The sequence below is a fragment of the Mesocricetus auratus genome, unplaced genomic scaffold, assembly GCF_017639785.1.
Source record: "Mesocricetus auratus isolate SY011 unplaced genomic scaffold, BCM_Maur_2.0 Super-Scaffold_4256, whole genome shotgun sequence".
NCBI classification, from domain to species: Eukaryota; Metazoa; Chordata; class Mammalia; order Rodentia; family Cricetidae; genus Mesocricetus; species Mesocricetus auratus.
In genome coordinates this window covers 36,440,390-36,460,051 of record NW_024429182.1, presented here as the reverse complement: position 1 = coordinate 36,460,051, position 19,662 = coordinate 36,440,390, and the positions used below count along the sequence as shown (strand labels likewise).

At 47.0% G+C, this 19,662-nt stretch overlaps 1 protein-coding gene across 5 annotated transcripts in view; it reads left to right on the top strand.

The window, feature by feature from the left end:
* Apba1 (amyloid beta precursor protein binding family A member 1) overlaps positions 1 to 19,662 on the top strand; it is a 204,900-nt gene that overhangs the window by 180,938 nt on the left and 4,300 nt on the right. For 3 of the 5 annotated variants that reach the window (XM_040746304.1, XM_040746291.1, XM_040746292.1), the window contains 7 exons: positions 2,000 to 2,035; positions 3,031 to 3,117; positions 4,133 to 4,318; positions 7,029 to 7,208; positions 9,249 to 9,461; positions 18,313 to 18,432; positions 19,481 to 19,621. In XM_040746304.1, the coding sequence (XP_040602238.1) occupies positions 2,000 to 2,035; positions 3,031 to 3,117; positions 4,133 to 4,318; positions 7,029 to 7,208; positions 9,249 to 9,461; positions 18,313 to 18,432; positions 19,481 to 19,621 (963 nt within the window). The remainder of the gene's footprint in view (positions 1 to 1,999; positions 2,036 to 3,030; positions 3,118 to 4,132; positions 4,319 to 7,028; positions 7,209 to 9,248; positions 9,462 to 18,312; positions 18,433 to 19,480; positions 19,622 to 19,662) is intronic. The other 2 variants (XM_040746299.1, XM_040746300.1) reach the window with 2 other exon arrangements.

The window sequence follows — 19,662 nt, the reverse complement described above, 5'->3', positions numbered from 1 at the left end:
TGTGTGTGGAGTGGGGTCATCCTCCTTCCTGAGTGTACCAGCAATTAACTATGTGCTGTTTGGATGACTGAGTCATCCAGTTCCCACAGTGGGATAATACAGACAACACAGTTTAGTCACTAGTGAAATAGAAGTGCATTCCTGACAGCAAAGTTTTTCTACCAGGTAAGTACCCAGGAATTCAGAGAATAGTTTATCCACCCATCTCAACAGCACAGCCTTACCTACCACCCATCACAACAGCCAAGTCTTACCCAACCACCCATCACAACAGTACAGCCTTACCCACCCAGCTATAACAACAGCCAAGCCTTACCCAACCACCCATCATAACAGCAGAGCCTTATCCACCCACCCCATCACAACAGACAAGCCTTACCCACCTATCATAACAGTACAGCCTTACCCACCCCATCAAACAGCCAAGCCTTACCCACCCCCATCAACAACAGCAGAGGATTATTCATCCACCCCATCACAACAGCAAAGCCTTACCCACCCACTGCATTACAACAGCCAAGTCTTACCCACCCATCACAAAAGTTCAACCTTGCCCACCCCCATCCAGTACAGCCTTACCCACTGGTACCAAACTATCAAAACAGCTTAGCTTTATCACCCTACACCCATCACAGCATTGTAGCCTCACACATCCTCCAACCCATCACAATTGTCCAGCCTTACCCACCCATCACAATGATGCAGCTTTACCTACCCCACAGCCATAACATCTTCCACAGTGTGGCCACTGACTCTCATTCACATATATCATACATACAATTGGAGAACTGCACTCCACAAGTGTAAACTATACCTGTACATAGCAGACTCAGACAGAATGCTCAGTCCTCTGTTTGGAGTTTTTCATGTATTCATTTTAGCTTTTAAAACAACCCATTATATCAGTTTATTCCCTATTTTATGTAGAGAAACTAAGGCATAAAAATGTTAAGTGGCTTGCTCAAAATCACACAAATAATAGATATCAGAAAAAGATATTTGGATTTGGAAAGTCCAGCTCAGCTTTTTAAACTATGCTATCTTTAACTATAAGTACAAGGAGAAACATGTCCATTTTAGTTAGGTACAAACTATATTCATCTTATAAAGTGTAAGAGGAAATTATTGCTGCAGATAAAAAGGGGGGAAATGATAGATTGATTCAATAAGACATACCACCCCAAATATATATACACTCTATAACACAGCTACAAAACAGAGCAAACAAAGATCAATGGAACAAAAACAGTACAAAGACAAGTCCACAGTGACACCTGGTGATCTCAGCACAGCTTTGTCAATAAAGGAACAGGGAAGGCACACACACAAGCCCACATGAGAGTCATCATCTTAGCTGACAACTGAGAATGCTTACTTTGTGCTTACTTGGCAGTGCATGTATGTTCACCAATGTCAGTCATGTGCTGGATCATAACACCTAAGACAACTAAGACAACTTTCAGAAAGACTGGAGTCATACATTCTCAGGCCACAGTAAAATTGATCCCATAACTGATGCCAAAAGAATAGTTAGAAAACCTCCAAATACATTAAAATTAATATAACAACTCCAGTTGAGGGTTCAGAGAACTCATAGCTGGAGTATTGTAATGTGGCAGTAAAGAGACTGCAGTACACAAAACTGGGAGACAACTAAAGCAGAGAGGGAGTCAAAGCTTCAGTGAAGAAAGACTTTGGACAGCTGGAGCTTTCATCAGGAGCTGGGGGAAATTCAGTAAGTCACTCCCAAAGAAAGCAAAGAGAAATAAAACTGTAAGCTGAAATCAGTGAAATAACAAATCAGGCATGCAATAAAAACAACAGAAGGTGGATTCTTTAAAATGGCAAATTACAATGAAGCATAAGAAGTTCCTTCATGCCCTTAGAGTGGGGTGTTTAAGCCTGTCTTCTCCCACACATGCTTTATGCCCCTAAGCAGTGTTAGCATGTCAGTTCCTCTTTCTAACTATTCTCCTGTCTCTGTTTGTTCCATGCTAAGCAGACGGCCCAGAAATTAGCCAAAAGCAGGAAGAAGGTGCAGTACAAACAACTTCATCACTTGGTGTTACGCCTGTCCTTTTCTTTTATGTTTTGCCTTTTTATGATTTTGTGTTCTTGTTTTCTGCATCCAGCAAGTTTTTTGTTCCGATTTCGTTTTGAACCGCTCCATAAGCCAGCCTTTCTCCAAACTTAGTTGCCTCAAGTGACCATTTTCTGTTGCTCATTTGGTCATTTCACTTCAGAGGAACGACAGGGAGCAGATTGGAGATGCTAAATGAACCCTCTAGTGTGGAAGCTGCAGCCATTCAGGAGCAATGATGTGGCAGGGGCCTGGGACTACTCAATTACAGTACATTCGATTTGAGGATTTCTCAGATTGCTGGATGCAAAAAAAGAAAACTTGCTAGTAACCACTCATGTGCAGGGTTCAGTCCTAAATGAGCCAGGCTGCACTTTGGGGATTGTAGAGCTTCTAGGTATTTGTAAATTACTCTGAGGATGTGAGGCATTGGGGGCTCTTTTGTAACGGGGTGGCTACAGGAGCAGGCAGCTGCTTCTATGTTGCTGTGGTGATGTGTGAACATGAAGACCCTCTTACCAGAACTGCATCCAGTGGCTTCATTTGCACCTACTACAGACATTGTCCTCCATCAGCTCTGGCAGGGTAAACTGGGTGAGTGACTGTTCCAAGGTCCTCCCTATGAGTTAGCTGCTCTTACCCTTCAGCCTCCAAAACCCTTGCAGAAAGGGCCACTTGCCATAACGTCCAGAGTTAATCTGCTGCAGTGACTGCTGCTGTAGGGGAAGCAGCAGAGGGGACTCTACCTTCCCCTGTAACATAGAGGTGCTAACTCTTGCCCATGTGTCCATCCTCTCTGTAGTACCTTCAGCTTTGGCAATGTAACCCTTGAGTCTGTGTTGCCGTTCTGGTGACTGTGTCTTGGTAACCCAGTGTGAGAGCTAACCTTTTCCCATGCCTCTGGGTTAAGGTGACATAATAAAACTGCTTTTGATGCACTTTCTTCTCAGGCTCCTGAGGGCGAATCTCAGCCAATGACTGAGGTGGATCTCTTCATTTCTACCCAGAGGATCAAAGTGTTGAATGCTGATACACAGGTACCAGCTTGCTGCCACCATTCTCGGGGGTCAAGGCTAGTGGCATTTTCACATAGGCTCCCCATGCCTGTAAAGTGGCTATCCCCAGGTTTTGGGCAACTTATGTGCGAGGACCTGGAAACCTGACTGGATTGACAAGGGAATGAAGGAGACAAACACACATAAACACATGCACATACACACATTTTACACATACACACATATGCGCTCGTGCGCACACACACACACCAGCTGGGATCTGGTGGACCATGCACTGAGATGGAGATGTCCCAGCAGCACCCTGGAAACTCAGTGTTTACTTTATACATCTGAACAAGGAGGCAGGTTTGGTTCATCTCAGGGGGCTGTCTCACTAGGGGAGCAGTCTCAGGCTGTAAACACTGCTGAGGACAAAACTGGGTTCTACATTCTCCGCACACATTTTGTCAGTATCTACACATGGACCAGGGCGTGGCTTTGCCATCCCTATGGATCTGAGTCGTTAGGATCCTTTAAGTAGCTTTGCTCTTACCAGTGATACACATTCACTCAGGACTTCATCCACTCCCCACGGACTCCAAAGACCTTTGTTCACAAAAGACTGATGCTAGGTAGGACCGTGACTAATTTCTTAAAGCACAAAAGAAAACTCAGAACATGTGTATTGTCTGTCACTCCAATGAGTTCTCTGGGAAGGGGGACTCATTAGCCTTATTTAAAAGTGCACAGTAAAAAAAAAGTGCACAGTAAACACACATACACACACAAGTGGCATTTAGATTTTATCTTTTCAGCTTTACCACCAGAGAGTCTACATGGTATAAAATGTTGATATTCCTTGTTTTTCTCCTGTTCTTCATTGACCAAGGAACATGCCTCAGGCCTGGGTAGCAGAATTCAAAGGTCTGGCAGTGAGGGCTTTGCCCTGTCCCACCCCAGCCGGGTTCCATCCTCAGCCTGGGTGAGGGAAGAAGGTACCATCTCCTAAGTTCTTGGGTCTTATGTGCTACTTACCTGCCCCATCCTTCACTTCTAGGAGCCTATGATGGATCACCCTCTGAGGACCATTTCCTACATCGCAGACATTGGGAACATTGTCGTGCTTATGGCCCGCAGACGGATGCCTCGCTCCAACTCCCAGGAGAATGTGGAGGCCTCTCACCCATCCCAGGATGGAAAAAGACAGTACAAGATGATCTGCCATGTCTTTGAGTCTGAGGACGTAAGGCTGACTTCCCCAACCTCCCTCTGGGTGACCTGAATAGCCACTAGGTGTCCAGTTTCTCAGGACCTGAATCAGTCTGGCTCATCATACATTAAACGTGTTTATGGAGCACCTGCTGAATGTCAGGCACTGTTCTAGAACTGCAGGTGTAGGGTTAAATAAAGTGCATGAGTTACTCTTTGAAAGGGGTAGAAATAGATAAACCAGCTTAACAAATCAGACATGGGCAATGCTTTGCTGCATTACAAAACAGGAGCAACACACAGAAAGACAGGACTAGTTCAAGTAGGGTGATCAGCATAATGTATTTTTTTCAAGAGGGTGACATTTTAGCAGTGACTTAACTACAGTAATATTGGAAATAGCAAGAGCAAAGGCCCTGAGGCAAGGGACTGCTGAGTTAGCTGGGGGGGGGGGCAGCATTCTTTGAAAGAGCGTGACCCAGATTGTCACTCTAAGACCAAGCAGGTCTTCACGGCACCAGGGTGTTTGTAGAGAGAAATCCAGAGCTGTATAGAACTGTCCTGCTGTCACAGTTAGTGTCGTCCTTCCTCCCAGTCCAATGACCCCATTCTAGCAGGAGGCGAGGTCAGATCGGGAAGGTGCATTCCTAGCAGAGGTGTCCTTTTGTCCACAATGGCTCTGCACTGCGTTGGCACCTGACCTCCCCGGGCACCTGACCTCCTGGGCCTTGCTTACCTAGCTGCAATGAATTGCCCTCCTCAAGAAGAGAGAAGGCCAAGGCAGTCAGTCCCTCACAACATAGAGAACCAGAGCTGCCATGCTTGTGGCCGCCACCAGGAGACCAGGAGATGCTGACATTGATCTTAAGCAACACTGCCTCTTCCTGTCTCCCTCTGCACTGTGCTTTAAGGCTGAGGCTAGGATGGAGCACGAGAGAAACAAACAGTGCCAGGAAAGTTCATGAGTAAAACTGTAGAGTCTTCAGGCTCCTGGCTTCTACGGGCCACAGAAAAGGCTCACCAGCCTGTGAGATCCCCCACAGGAACCCTGCTACCTCCATTTGGCATGGAATTCATAAGGAGTCTCTTCCTCTTTTTTTTTTTTATATCTGCACGGGGAAGAACAGAATGACCCCAGTGGCTTTGTTTCCACTATAATTTGGAGCAAGTGCACTGTTCTGTAGCTGAGGGCTGAGCTGGCCTGGGCCAGGCTGGGCTAGGCAAGGCGCCCACCCCATGAATAAGTAGATGTAGGATGTCTGTATGCACAAAGACCAAAAGAGGGTATTGGGTAGCATCCTCTATCACTTCCCACCTATGCCTCTGAGGCAGGGTCTCTCCCGCAGTCAGGGGACTCACATGTTCTCAGTTAGGCTGGAAGTCAGCAGGCTCACTGCCTCTACCACCCTCTTGAAGCTAGGACTGTAGACATGTACAGTTTGTTACATGAATGGCAGGGTTTTAGTTCAGTCCTCATGGTTATTCAGCAAGCACTCTTAACCATTGAGCCGTCTCCAATTCCCTTTATTTTCTACAAAATATCTTATAGCCATAAGTATAACGAAAAGAGGAAAGAGGTTAAGATAAAATCATGACACTATAAATGCTTGGGCTCAGCCATCCCCCAAAGCATCATGAAGCAGCCAGATGTTGACACCTGCTTACTTAAGTTTGACTGTGAGAACTGTACTGTATTTGATGCAGTACTGTAAGTACTTTCTACTTGGCATTTTGAATTGAGGGCTAAGCAAGAATCCATATCTATAAACAAGCAGAGCCTCCATGCAGCATGGTGACTGCACAGGCTGATAGGGATGTTTTCCTCTGTCTCTCCCACCCACTGGGTCACTGCAGCTGCTTATGAAACAGCATTCTAAGGCTTAATATTAAAGTATAGTTGTTTGACCAATAACTCAGACCTATTACTGGCTAGCTCTCTCATAAATTAACCAATTTCTATTAATCTATGTATTGCCACCAGACTATGACTTACCGGTAATGCTCCAGTATGTTACTCCTTTATGTCGTCTCCCTGACTCTGCTTTCCTTCTCCCTGCATCTTTGTTTAGATTTCCCACCTAGCTATATTTTTCCTGGCCATTGGCTGAAACAGCTTTATTCATTAACCAATAAAAGCAACACAAATTCACAACATACAGAATGATATCCCACATCAAATGTTATTAACAATTCAAATCACACAAATGATATGGATGATTTTATATTTTTGGTTGTGAGCCTAGCCTTTAACGGCTGAGCTATCCCTCCAGCCCAATATGGATGATTTTAAAAGACATGAAACTTACTTATAAAATCTCAAAGGACAATTTCCCTTCACTTTGCATAATATTATTCTTAAATATGCAGTGTAGCAGGGCCACCCAATGAGTCTTTGTATTTAAGCATAAACTAGAACCCAGTCATGGATACCGTAATTAGAAACAGGTGTTACATACAGGATGTAGAGTGACTTGTCATTTTGTGTGGCTGTCCTTTGTATAGTAGGATGCCCAGCATCTGTGACTCCTGTCTACTGAATGCCAACGACTCCCTTATGGGCACAGTCATCATAACAAACATACTGATTTTTTTCAAATAGTTCCTGGCAGGCACTGGTACCCTGATATAGGATGACTGAGTGACCTGCTATTTAGGACCCTCAAATGCCACAAGGAAGCATCCAGAGGTGCATGTACCAGGCATTCCCCTGTTCACCACTATCTTTCCCTATGCTGCTGCTCTAGGCCCAGCTGATCGCACAGTCCATAGGACAGGCATTCAGTGTGGCGTACCAGGAATTCCTCAGGGCCAATGGGATTAACCCAGAAGACCTCAGCCAAAAGGAGTACAGTGACCTGCTAAACACCCAAGACATGTACAACGATGACCTGATCCACTTCTCCAAGTCGGAAAACTGCAAAGATGTAGGTACTTCCAAGACTTATTTCCAGACTGAGCCAGCTGGCTGGGGTTCTAGAGGGTGGGGCAGCCCTGCTGTGAAAGGAGAGGCTGCAAACTGTGGTATTGACAGGACACTCTGTGGCTCTCATGCCTGTCTCTGGCTTCCTCCCAGAAGACCCTATCATTATGTAGTAACAAAAACAAATATAGATGATAGCCTCTGCCCCTTGAGAGAATTCTATAGGTATGGATAAGAAGCCCATGATCTCAGAGAGGGCACTGAAAGTAGTTGGTGGCATGCCAGCTCAAGCACTGATGGAGACAGCTGCCCTTGGCAAACAGATCACATGATCATACAGTAGCTGCTTCACCCTCAGATGTTTCAGACAGCAGGATATCTGGAGGGAGCTAGGGCCAACCAAACTGGTCTGGGCTTCTAGGTCACTGGAATATTCAGGGACAGGAGAGAATGGAAGGGTAAGAAAAACCTGATGGTTAGAATGCTGGGACATCAGGAAGGAGATGAGTCAATAGGAGCAGGAAGTGAAGACAGGAGAGACAGTGTGACAATTTGAAAATCCAGCCAAAATGTTTAGACTTTATCCTCCAGATAAAAAGATCTTTGAATAAGAACATGGACTTTGGAGCCATTAGGTGTTTTGAGTCAGGTTCCTTGGACCACAGCCTTGGAGAGGTTTCTTGTTCAAGAGGTTCAATGGAAGTCTGTGCTCAGAGCAAATGGGGAGTTGGGGGAGGTACTAAAGAGGAGTATGGTCTTGCTGGGCATGGCCTTCCTTCTGAACCACAGGGCAGAGGACATAGAGGTAGCTGTACCCTCTGCCCATACTGACCATGGATGGGCAGGGATCTATTTATTCATTGGTTAGGCCAAGGCAGTCCCTCACGTCATAGAGAACCAGAGCTGCCATGCACATAATAGACCCCACAGGCGAGGCAGCTCCAACAACAGACAGGCAGTGCCTCTTGGTTCTGGGCTGCAGCACAAGGTCGAGCTGATGGTAAGTTGAGTCCTCGGGACTGGGAGAAAGGCTGTGTTTACACCTCTCTCCTTGGCTCACAGATGGCCTCTTCTCATGTCCTGGTGTCATCCTCCATGTGTCCAAATCTCCTCTAGGAAGAGCACCAGTCACATCAGATTGGAGCATGCTCTAGTGTACCCAGTTAGCTCGGTTGCATCCATAAATACCTTTGCTCTGTGTTGAAGCACTGGAGGAGGCACTAAGATTAGAACCACAGCACAGGAGTTTAAGTGATGGGAAACGATCAGTGTGTAACAGGCTCGTTACACGTGGCTGTGGGAAATGCTTCAGGCAAGTAGCCCACTGCTGCTTAAGCTGCAGAGAGGAGTGGACAGCATCTGTGACGGTAGCTTTACAGGCCCCAGTACATACATGTGCAGACTCCATTGGATGCCTCCAAAGGGGTCATTTCTTTTCCTGACATCTCTGCACACTCCCATATACCACAACTGTCCAGCACTAACCCTTGCTTCTGTGCCAGCCATCAGAGGTCACAAACACATCATGCATGTCCAGGGTCTGTTCTTGCCACGTGCGTCCCAGCCTTTTGGCCATGGCAACTTCAGTGTCACTCTCTTTCCTCACATTCCTCCCTGCAGAGAAATGTTTCATGTGTTTTCTTTCTCACTCGAAAATCTTAAATACTGAAAATAATTTACAGAGCACTGTGGAATGAGAAAAACTGTGCAGAGACTCCAAAAGCCACTTACAGATTAAAGTGTAGCAGGCCACCAAAGCTCTCACTACAAAGGACAACTGATGTTTCAAAAGAAAACAGAAAAGCCCAGTGCCTCTTGTGTTTGTGTGTGAGGTCATATTGGTCATATGAAATAAGGATGAATTCTGAGGTCTAGACGGGTTCGTGTGACCCAGATGCCGTGGATGTAGAGAAGCTAGGAGCTCACCTGGACTGACATCCTCAAAGAACTACCTTTCTTTTCCCCGTGCAGGCAAGGGACCAGCTCTGATACCTATCCCATGTGGCTGCTGATACAGGCTTTCTACATGTTTTCCTCCTTGCAGGTTTTCATAGAGAAGCAGAAAGGAGAAATCCTGGGAGTCGTGATTGTAGAGTCTGGCTGGGGATCCATTCTACCGACGGTGATCATTGCCAACATGATGCATGGAGGCCCCGCAGAGAAGTCAGGGAAGCTGAACATCGGGGACCAGATCATGTCCATTAACGGCACCAGCCTGGTGGGGCTGCCTCTGTCCACCTGCCAGAGCATTATCAAGGTACCTAGGCATGAGAAAACCTCCGTAGCATACCTGAAATGATGTGAAATAGGACTGCCATTCAGTCCTCGAATCTTGTGAACATGTCTCAGCCCAGGCACTGAGGAAGACCCAGCTGCAAACGATATAGACATGTACTCAAAGCAGCTAACCCTCAAGTTGCTACTACAAGTTTCTCCATAGGTCAGGATCACAAGTAATTTATGAGGCTGATGTAACACCTTTGTCTAATCCAATGCCCATCATAGGTACAACTCATCAGTTAACTCACTTCCTCCCGTGGCGCAGACTCAGCCCCAGCAGGATTTTCCTCAGCTCTATAACCCATAGTCCTTTATAGTCAGCCGGATATACGTGAGGTGATTCACCACCTCCTACAAAGTTCATGGGAGTGCTCCTCAGAGAGCACTGGTGGGGGTCAATCTGTCCCTTCCCAAGCCACCGCCTGAGTGTCATAGGGAGAAAACCTGCTCTAGTCCACACGTTCATTCTTGTTTGACCCACACTGATGCAGTCACTAAAGAAAAGATTTAATGAGAAAACAAATGTGACTACTTGAAGGGGAGCTGGCTTTTCTTCTTAGTCCTGAGGCAGCTGTATGCATAGCCTTTAGAGGGCATTGCTGCTCGTATAGCCAGTATGACACTATAGCCTCTTTGGGCCCAGAACCCCACACCCAGCCAGTGGGCAGGCTGTGGTGCTCAGCTTTCCTTGGTCCTGGGGGCTTCAAAGATAACACCACCTGGAGGGCGGGGAGTGAATACATCTGTACAGTACTCATTCGATGCCCAAGAAAACCCTCAAAAGCCAACACCCTTATCCGAGGAGCTGGGGCGAGACTGCAGGTGAGCATAGAGGGCAGGGTGACAGGTCATCCTGAGGTATACTTGTTGCTTAGTATACAGCCACATGTGGAGAAATAAGTTCCGAGAGAGGTGTCATTAGGCAATTTTTTCTAAATTTTTGTTGTTTGTACATTCCAACCAAAGTTCCCCCTCTTCCACACACACACACACACACACACACACACACACACACACGCACACACACCTCCCCTCTACTCTGCCCCATCTATTCCTCCTCCACTGTCTCTCTTCAGATACAGGCAGGCCTCCCAAGGATATCAACCAGCCAAGGTGTATCAGCTGCAGTGAGACTAGGCTCCTCCTGTTAAAGCTCAGGGAGGCAATCCAGTGGGGGCACTAGGTCCCAAAAACAGGCATCAGAGTCAGAGACAGCCCCTGCTTTCACTGTTAGGAATCTCACAGTCAGACATTACAAAACTATAACATATAAGCCGAGGGCCTAGGTCAGTCCCATGCAGGCCCCCTGGTTGTTGGTTGTATTTGTGAGCTCCTGTGGGCCCAGGGTAGGTGATTCTATGAGTTTCCTCGTGGTGTCCTTGACCTCTCTGACTTCTACAATCCTTCCTCTCCCTCTTCCATAGGATTCTCCAAGCTCCACATAATATTTGGCCTCAGGTCTCTGCATCTGTCCCTACCAGTTGCTGGGTATGGTGGTTTGAATATAATTGACCCCCATAATCTCATAGGGAGTGTCACTATTAGTGTGACTTTGTTGGAGTGGGTATGACGTTGTTGGAGGAAGTGTGTCACTGTGGGGGCAGGTTTTGAGGTTTCCTATGTTCAGGGTACCGCCCTGTGTCTCAGTAGACTTCCTGTGGCCTGCATATCAAGATGTGGCCAGCACCATGTCTGCCTGCATGCCGACATGCTTCCCACCATGATAATAACAGGCTGAACCTCTGAAATCCCAATTAAATGTTTTCCTTTTAGGAGTTACCATGGTCAGGGTGTCTCTTCACAGCCAATAGAAACCCTAACTAAGACACTGGGTGAAGGTTCTCTGATGACAGTTGGGCTAGGCATCTATGAGACTAGCAGAATATCATGAGGAATCATTTCATTGGGGATTTTTTGCCAATTGTGTTTAGTTCTATTCTAGTTATCTGGGGTATCCCACCTATGGGTCCTTGCTCTCAGGGGTGAGGTCCCTCTCAGGATATGGGACTCTATCTGGGACAGTCATTAGTTGGTCACTACCACAATTTCTGTGCCATCTTTATCCCCAGCACATCTTATAGGCAGGACACATTGTAGGTAGGAAGGGTTTGTGGCTAGGTTGACATCCCAATTCCCTCACTAGAAGTTTTTCTGGTTACAGGATATAGCTGGTTCCTCCATATCCCACATTGCTAGGTGTCTTAGCTAGGATCACCCTCATAGATTTCGGGGAGTTTCCATTGTTCTAGGTTTCTAGCTCATCCCAGAGATGCTCCCAGATCCCAGTTGTCTCTCCCAGTACTTTCTCCCTCCATCTTCCCCCAACCTGATCTCTTAAGTTCCCACCCCCATTCCCCCTTCCAGGCCCCTTCCCTGTCCACTGGCAATGTCCATTCTGTTTCTCCTTCACAGTGAGATTAATGCGAGTCCTGCTTGTTACTCAGCTTGTCTTGGTCTGTGGGGCATAGCATGGTCCTCCTTTGCAGCTAATGTGCACTCATGTTTGTCTTTCTGGGTCTGTGTTACCTCATACAGGATAACCTTGTCTGGTTCCTTCCATTTGCCAGCAAACTTCCTAATATCATTGTTTTAAACAGCTGAGTAGTACTCCATTGTATAAATGTGTCACAATTCCTTTATCCATTCTTCAGTTTAAGTATGTCTAGGTTGTTTCCAGTGTCTGACTTTTATGAATAAAACTGCTATGAACATAGTTGTGCAAGCCCTGGCACAGGAGACAATTTCCTGAAGATAACACCAATAGTGTAAGCACTAAGATTGATAATTAATAAATGGAACTTCATGAAACTGAAAAGCTTCTATAAGGCAAAGGGACAAAATAACACCCTGAAAAATGGGAAAAGATCTTCACCAAACCCACATCTGACAGACAGCTAATATCCAAAATATATAAGGAACTCAAGAAATTAGACATCAAAAAGTCAAATAATCCAATTAAAAAATGGGATGCAGATCTAAACAGAGAATTCTCAGCAGAGGAATCAAATAGCCAAGAATCATGTAAAGAAATGTTCAACATCCTTAGCCATCAGGGAAATGCAAATCATTAGGCAGTTAGTCATTTTCCAAACATCACACCATATTTACATAATTTAGGCAGGCACCTGGTGTGATCTTGTGGCAAAACCAAGAGAGACAGTAATTGTAGGACCCATGAGGAGCTAATAGTGTAACACAGCATGCTATCTTATGATTAATGTGTTTTAATTAGTAGTAGTACATCCTAAAATGATGATATAATACAGCATAATAAATATATGTAAGCTAGTAACATAGCCTTTAAGTATTTTGTGCATATATGTATGTGCATGCACACATGCTATACTTTTATGTTAGCAATGCAATGAGCTTACACAAATGTCACCATAGACATGAGGAGTGAGTTGTACTGTGGTGTTAAGATGCCTATGGAGTCTCCAGGTGTCTTAGGATTTTATTGCTGTGAAGAGACATCATGACCATGGCAACTCTTACAGAAGAAAACATTTAAGTGGAGCTGGCTTACAGTTTCAGAGGTGAAGTCCATTGTCATCATGGCAGGACATGGTGGCATGCCAGCAAACATGGTGCTGGAGAAGGAACTGAGAGTTCTGCACCTTGATGGGCAGACAACAGAAAATTAACTGTCACACTGGGTGTAGCTTCAGCATATATGAGCCTCAAAGCCCACCTCCACAATGATACACATCCTCCAACAAGACCATATGTACTCCAACAAGGCCACACATCCTAATAGTGCCATTCTTTATGAACCAAGCATTCAAACACATGAGTCTATAGGGACCATATCTATTCAGACTACCACACCAGGTAATAGGAACTCTTCATTCCCACTGTTGTCTTACAGGACTGCTACGGTATATGTGGTCTAGTTGACTAAGATGACTGTGCAGCACATGACTGTACGGTAATGATGAAATCAGAAAGTCTGCTTAATGCAGACATTGAGATATGTTTAATTGACCTTTGTTAGGTGATCCATGGAGAAGCCATGCATGGACAAGAGAGTCACATTGCTGAAAGGAGATGTAGCAACATAGAGGTGAAGGCTGCAGGAGTTTAGGAGAGGAAACATCTGACTTTGGAAGTTTAATTTCACTTTGATGAAGTTAAAACTTAGGTTTGTATCAGGAAGGACAGTGTGTTTAGAGGTGTATTCTTGAACTGACAGACAATAGTCTGGCATGGAGTCAAGGGGAAGAACTCAGCCTGACCTGCAATGGTTGATCTAGTGTTGTCATGGTGACCTCTACTAAAAGGCAGGACCACTGCCCACTAGCCTGCCTCTCCCTTCTCTCCTATGAACAGATTACTTGTGTGTGCATGCGAGAAATGCAAAGGACTGTGTGGCCCAGACCGTGGGTAGGTCCTCACCCAGGAGCTAGACCTGGCAAAAAGGGGTGACTGGCCCCACAGTTACAGAAGCCAAGGGCTGTGTACCCAACACTGAGCAGAGAGGGTGGTTGTGGATTAGCTCATTGAACTTAAAGCTTCTGATTGCTCATGAATTTCTATGCAACAGGTACTGTTGTCACCCATTGCCTGAGTAGGGAACTGAGGCACAGAACAGCAACCACACAGCTGGCCCTTGGTAGAGACAGATCCCTCAGCTAGTGAAGAGACACCCCCAAGGCATCCCAACTGTCCAGGAGGGTGTCTAAGTGGACATCCTCCACCAGAGGTAATTTTGCATGTCCCAGAAGCCTGGAGACTGTCTTAGCTGTCTCACTGTGAAGACAGTAATACATGCACAGCCTGCAATGCACAGGACAGCCCCCTCCACAGACAAGACCCACCCAGCCCCATTGTTGGCCGTGGTGTTGGCCTTGAGGATGTGTGTGGCGTGGAGTTCAGATGTGACAGGGAAAACCTGGTGAGTGAAGTTGGTGAGGGTGACTTTATGGGGAGTTAAACTGGGTCTGGAAAGGACATGGGGTAGGAAGAAGGGTATTTTAGACTGAATATGCCCCTTTAAAATACATGTTGAGGCTCTAATCCCAGTGACTGTTGGGAGAAAATTAGGTCTTAAAGGGTGATGCTTTCATGAATTGGATCAGTGCCTTTATGTAAGGGACCCTGCCAGGCTCTCTGCTTCTCTTCCTCCATGTGATGGCAACCAGAAGCCCACAGTCTGCAGCCCAGAGAAGGGCCCTTATCACTTGATTGCCAGAACCCTGCTCTCAGACTTCTGTCCCAGTTGGGTTTAAGAAGCAGGAATTTCTGGTAACTCCCAACCTTATGTCAGGGCCTGGCCTTCCCATAAGCCACCCTCTACCTGAAACCGCAAAGGCTCAGGGTCCCCAACTGACCATCCATTAGACCCCAACTCTCCTGTCACCCACCCTAGATGAAGGACCATGGTGTCTATGAGGTCAGCCTAACCCTTGACAGCTGCCTGGAGACTCAGCTCTGTCCACAAATCGCCAACTCAAGGTGAAAGCAAAGCTTGCTCAAATGCAAACGGAGAGGCCCTGGGCTTCCTGTGCAGGAAAGGTCGGGTCCTTTGAGGAGCTGGACTTTGATGTCTGTAAACAGAATCTCCATGGGGGGAAGACAAGTGACAACTGCTGAAGAGGGGGCTGAGAAAGCCTGGGTGGCCTCCCTCAGCAGAGACATGCACAGCAGGCAGGTCCAGGTAGAAACTACTGAACACTCTGTGTTCTGAGATTCTCGGCTTTGTTGAGCTGAAAAATCAGATAGCCTACCCCATGCCTTGTCTTGGCTGAGGAACTCCCAACACCCAATGAGGACTGGCATTCAGTAGATTCAGTGCCACTAGACAGTTCTCTAGACATCACCCCACTTTGTGCCTGGACCTCAACAGATACTCACACTGCTGCAGCCCAACCCCTCAGCTACGGCAGGGAAACGTCTGGGCTTAGGGCTTTCCTGTCGTGCTGTTCCTTTCAGTGGGTCCTGGTCATCTTCATCAGCCATTGCTTCTCACGCTCACACGAGCTACCCAGGGACCCTGATGAAGTGCAGGATCTGTTCCGACAAGTCTTAATCAGGACGCCACTTTGCAGCAAACTCCTGGGAAGGTGGCACTGCCAGTCTTCTGGCCTGCAGCTTGAGGGACAGGAGTCTGCAGCACTGTGTTCTTGTCTTGCCACTTGGATGCTCATTGGCCTTTCTTCCCCCAGATTACAGGAAGGAGAATGCTTCTAGTTGCAGAAACCCTCTGAATTCTTTACCTTTCCTAAAGCACACTCATTGGCAGACGAAGCATGCTAGCGTCTCTCTGCTCATGCCCTTGTTTCCAAGTCCTGCCCTCTAGACTTCCGTTCTTTTCCAAACTAGTGCCAGCTTTCATTTTCTTCTCTAGAGTATCGTGGGTTTGCTCTTGTTGCTATAGATACCACTCTGGCTTCTTCCCTCCCCACCATATTTCTTAATTTGCTGCATCATTCACTGTTGTCATGGAGACGAAATGATCATTTATTTAATTGGCACCTCCAACAAAATGGCAGGTTGGAAATCTAAGTTAATGGAACCCAACTTGAAATACTGATTAGGGAGAGCAGAACAAATCATGCGCTGGTTATTTCAAATTGCCATTTCTGAAGCCTTATATTGAAGCACATTTTTCCAGTCTTAAAAATTATTCTGCCAAGGAACCCAACAGGCATCTTAAACCAACTCACCAGAGCAATGGGAAGTTTGTAGGTAATACTGGGAGAGTTGTTTTATTCTCATGCTTTTTGGTATATTCCATAAGGTCTTCCAGATGGCCTGGGCAGTTAACGGGTACAAGCATTTAAACAGGTGGCTTTGTGTTAAGGACCATGACTCCTACAGGTGGCCCCGCCTCTGTCTGTTCATGTCCCACAGATCCCTGGTATTATGGTGTGTGGTCTGCAGGGCATGTGGTGGGATGGATGTGGTGGGACTCAAGCTGCCTCAGCTCCCCCGTCTTAGTTCTGACACACTCTCTGTGCTCTCTCAGCCTCTCCTGTTCCCCAGTTCCAAGAGACCTAGCGAGTCTTATTCCCACTAGAGTCCAGTGCCTAACCCAATTCTTGTCATGCAGGTGATTTTTAAATGAACAAAAAAAGGAGGTGCACAAGGAAAAATGTAATATGTACATAGCCAAGGTCTGACCTGCCTCACTTCTGGATACCTGCTTTGGTGTTGGGGACTGAGGCTCAGTTTTGAAGTTTTAAGGCTGAGTTTCAGTGTCCTAGGTTGGGGCATTTAGGAAGATGTATACAGAAACTGGACCTGGCAGACCTCAGTATCACCGTGGAAAAACTCAGGTAGAGCAAAGTGCCTAAGAGCCCCCTGCTTATGGTAAAGGGAACATGACAGACTCTCAGGTCTGGGGACATCAGCACTGCCTTCCTCACCAGCCTATGCCTGTCTCACTGCTGGGAGCAGAAAGCCTGACCGTCTCTGATGTTGACAGGACAGTGAGACTTGCTGTCAACAGAAGGACAAAATCTCTTACTGGTGTCTTACACGGTCATTCCCCTGCACTGGAAACACTGTTCCCTCCAGCAAGGAGCACCCTAGCCTGTTTCAGACCACTGGGGACACTGGAGCATCAAGTCACATGGGGTACTGTCTCTAGGAGTTGTCTTGGACCTGAATAAAAGCTAGCTTCCCCCCCCCAAATTCCTGCCTCTTCAAATTGTTTCTGTGTGTCTGTCTGTCTCTGTGTGTCTGTCCCTCCCTCCCTCCCTCTCTCATGCTCCCCTGTCTCAAGACCATTTTACCCTTGCTCCCTTTGAGGAGAGTCTAAGCCAACCTTAAGCCATGTCTTGGTCAGCTGGTGCTGGCAGATAGGAGTCCAGTCAGGTAGATGTTTCCTGAGTGCTCTGATCTCCTGGCTTCAGCTGTAGCAGCAGGGCCTCCAGCCATATCAATGTGGTTTGTCTGCTCCAGGATGCAAAAATGACCATTTCTCTGCACAGTATCTCTTGAATAGGATGTGAAACATCTCAGAGCCTCTGCAAGTAGGAGAGCCAGTGCAGGGAAAAGAACCAGAAAGCTTTGAGCATACTCTCCTCAGAGCATCTGCTCTTGCAAGCAGGAGGCAACACAAGCAGAACAGGCCTTCCTCAGAGCCAGCAGCACTGGAGGGGGCATGTTTATTTCTGGTCCACACTTGTGCCTGGTCCACACTTGTCGGCATGAGCTGTTGAGGTGGTAGGTGGGCCTGCCTGAGGGAGGGATAGTGTGGCTAATGCGGTAGAAAGCTCCAAGCCGGCTCTGTTCCCCGTTCATAATTAAAGGTCAGCTTTTCTTCTACAACCCATTCTGGCCTAGAGGAGGGGCAGGTGACCAAGGATAAACCCATGTACAATCTCAATGTTTCCTTTTCTTCATGATCCATCGTTTCCCATGGAGACAAATACTCAACTTCCAGTTGTAGTGGAATACCCATAGCCAGAAGGTGTGTCCAGACTAGAGTGGGGAGAAGAGGGCAGAGACCAGAGAGAACCAGCTTCGGGAATGAGCTGCTGCTGTGGAGTGTCCGTCCTCTGTTAGCGGTCGCTGTAGAGTCTGCCTTGTAGTCAACAGTGTATATATGCCCTCAGCTTTCAACCACGTGAGACTCTGCTTACACCCTCAGCTTTCAGCCACGTTAGACTCTGCTTATAGCTGTCCTTTTGCCAGGTCCCTCGACACGGTCCATTTTCCAGACACTCATCTCACACAGAGGCCTCATGGCGATGGCTCCAGCTCAGGCGCACACAGGCTGACTGCAGGTGTGGGCACCGCCTCTGTGTCCAGCCGTGTCTGCTTTCATGTACTCTGCCTGACTCTGTGCTCACCGTCTCCACTCTGCTTTATTCATGTTCAAGGGCTTAAAGAACCAGTCCCAAGTAAAGCTGAACATTGTGAGGTGCCCTCCAGTGACCACAGTGCTAATAAGGAGGCCAGACCTTCGCTACCAGCTGGGATTCAGCGTCCAGAATGGAATTGTAAGTACACAGCACAGCACACCCTTTTCCAAGATACTGACAAATGGAAGTGAGGTGTATTGCATCTTTTTCCAGCTTGGTCCACTCTCTTCATCTTTTCATTCAGTAAATAGATTTGGGGTTTTCAGTTGTGATTTCGTTTGTTTAGGGTTGGAGTGCACTAAGCAAGCATTCTGTCGAGAAACCACGGCCCTAGCCCTATTCCCCTTGGTCTTACCTACAGTGTGGACAGCAGCTTTGGAACATTTGACCTAAGGGCATCTTAGAGCCAGAAGGACCCACTCACTCCAGGCCCAGCAAACTCCCTTGCTATAGATCTTGTCTGCATCAGCTTCTGAATAATAAAGATGCAGGGTCCAGGGTGTAAAGTCAGCTTTACTAAGTTCACGGGCACTCTTGTTTAGTGTGCAAGGTGTAGTGAGCCCCAAACTGCCACAGTGGGAGGGTTCATTCGCCAGTGGTCACAGCCAAACCATATGCAGCAGCTGGCTATACCATTGCTTCCACCCATCTAAGAAGTGAATTTGGCCAAGGACCACCAAATCGAGAGCAACAACAGTACGTCTCTCCTCGAGCCACACCATGGAACACAGTAGGCTTCTAGAGCCTCTTTGGATCATGCAGTAGTGATCCTCAAATACAAGTTTCTAGCATCAAACAGTTCCAGGAGTAAGCCTGTTGAGACTGTGGAAGACTGAAACACTGACCACCAACAGATAGGCCCAATATGGATGGAAAGTGGCCAGAATTCAGACACCAGTAAGTTCACACCTGTCATGCCCCTCTGCAAAGGCCGTATATGTGCTAGAAATCATACATGGGCTCTTGTGCATGCTGGTTAAAAATTCAACCGCTGAGCTCCGTACCAGACCACAGAACCCATTGTTCATAAAAAGAACCTGAGAGATGTAAAAGGCCCAAGCCTCACCAAGTCTGCTCCTAAGGGGAGCTCATGCTACAGCACCCCAGGCAGACAGTCCTCCACTGCCACGTGGTCCAGAGATGTGGCACTGCCCGCTAACTGTGACCTGCTGTCTATCTCTGGCAGATCTGCAGCCTCATGAGAGGGGGAATAGCCGAGAGAGGAGGGGTCCGCGTGGGACATCGGATCATTGAAATCAACGGTCAGAGTGTGGTAGCCACTCCACATGAGAAGATCGTCCACATCCTCTCCAATGCTGTTGGGGAGGTAGGAATGAGACCTGGGGCTGTGTGTGCCCCAGGGGTGTG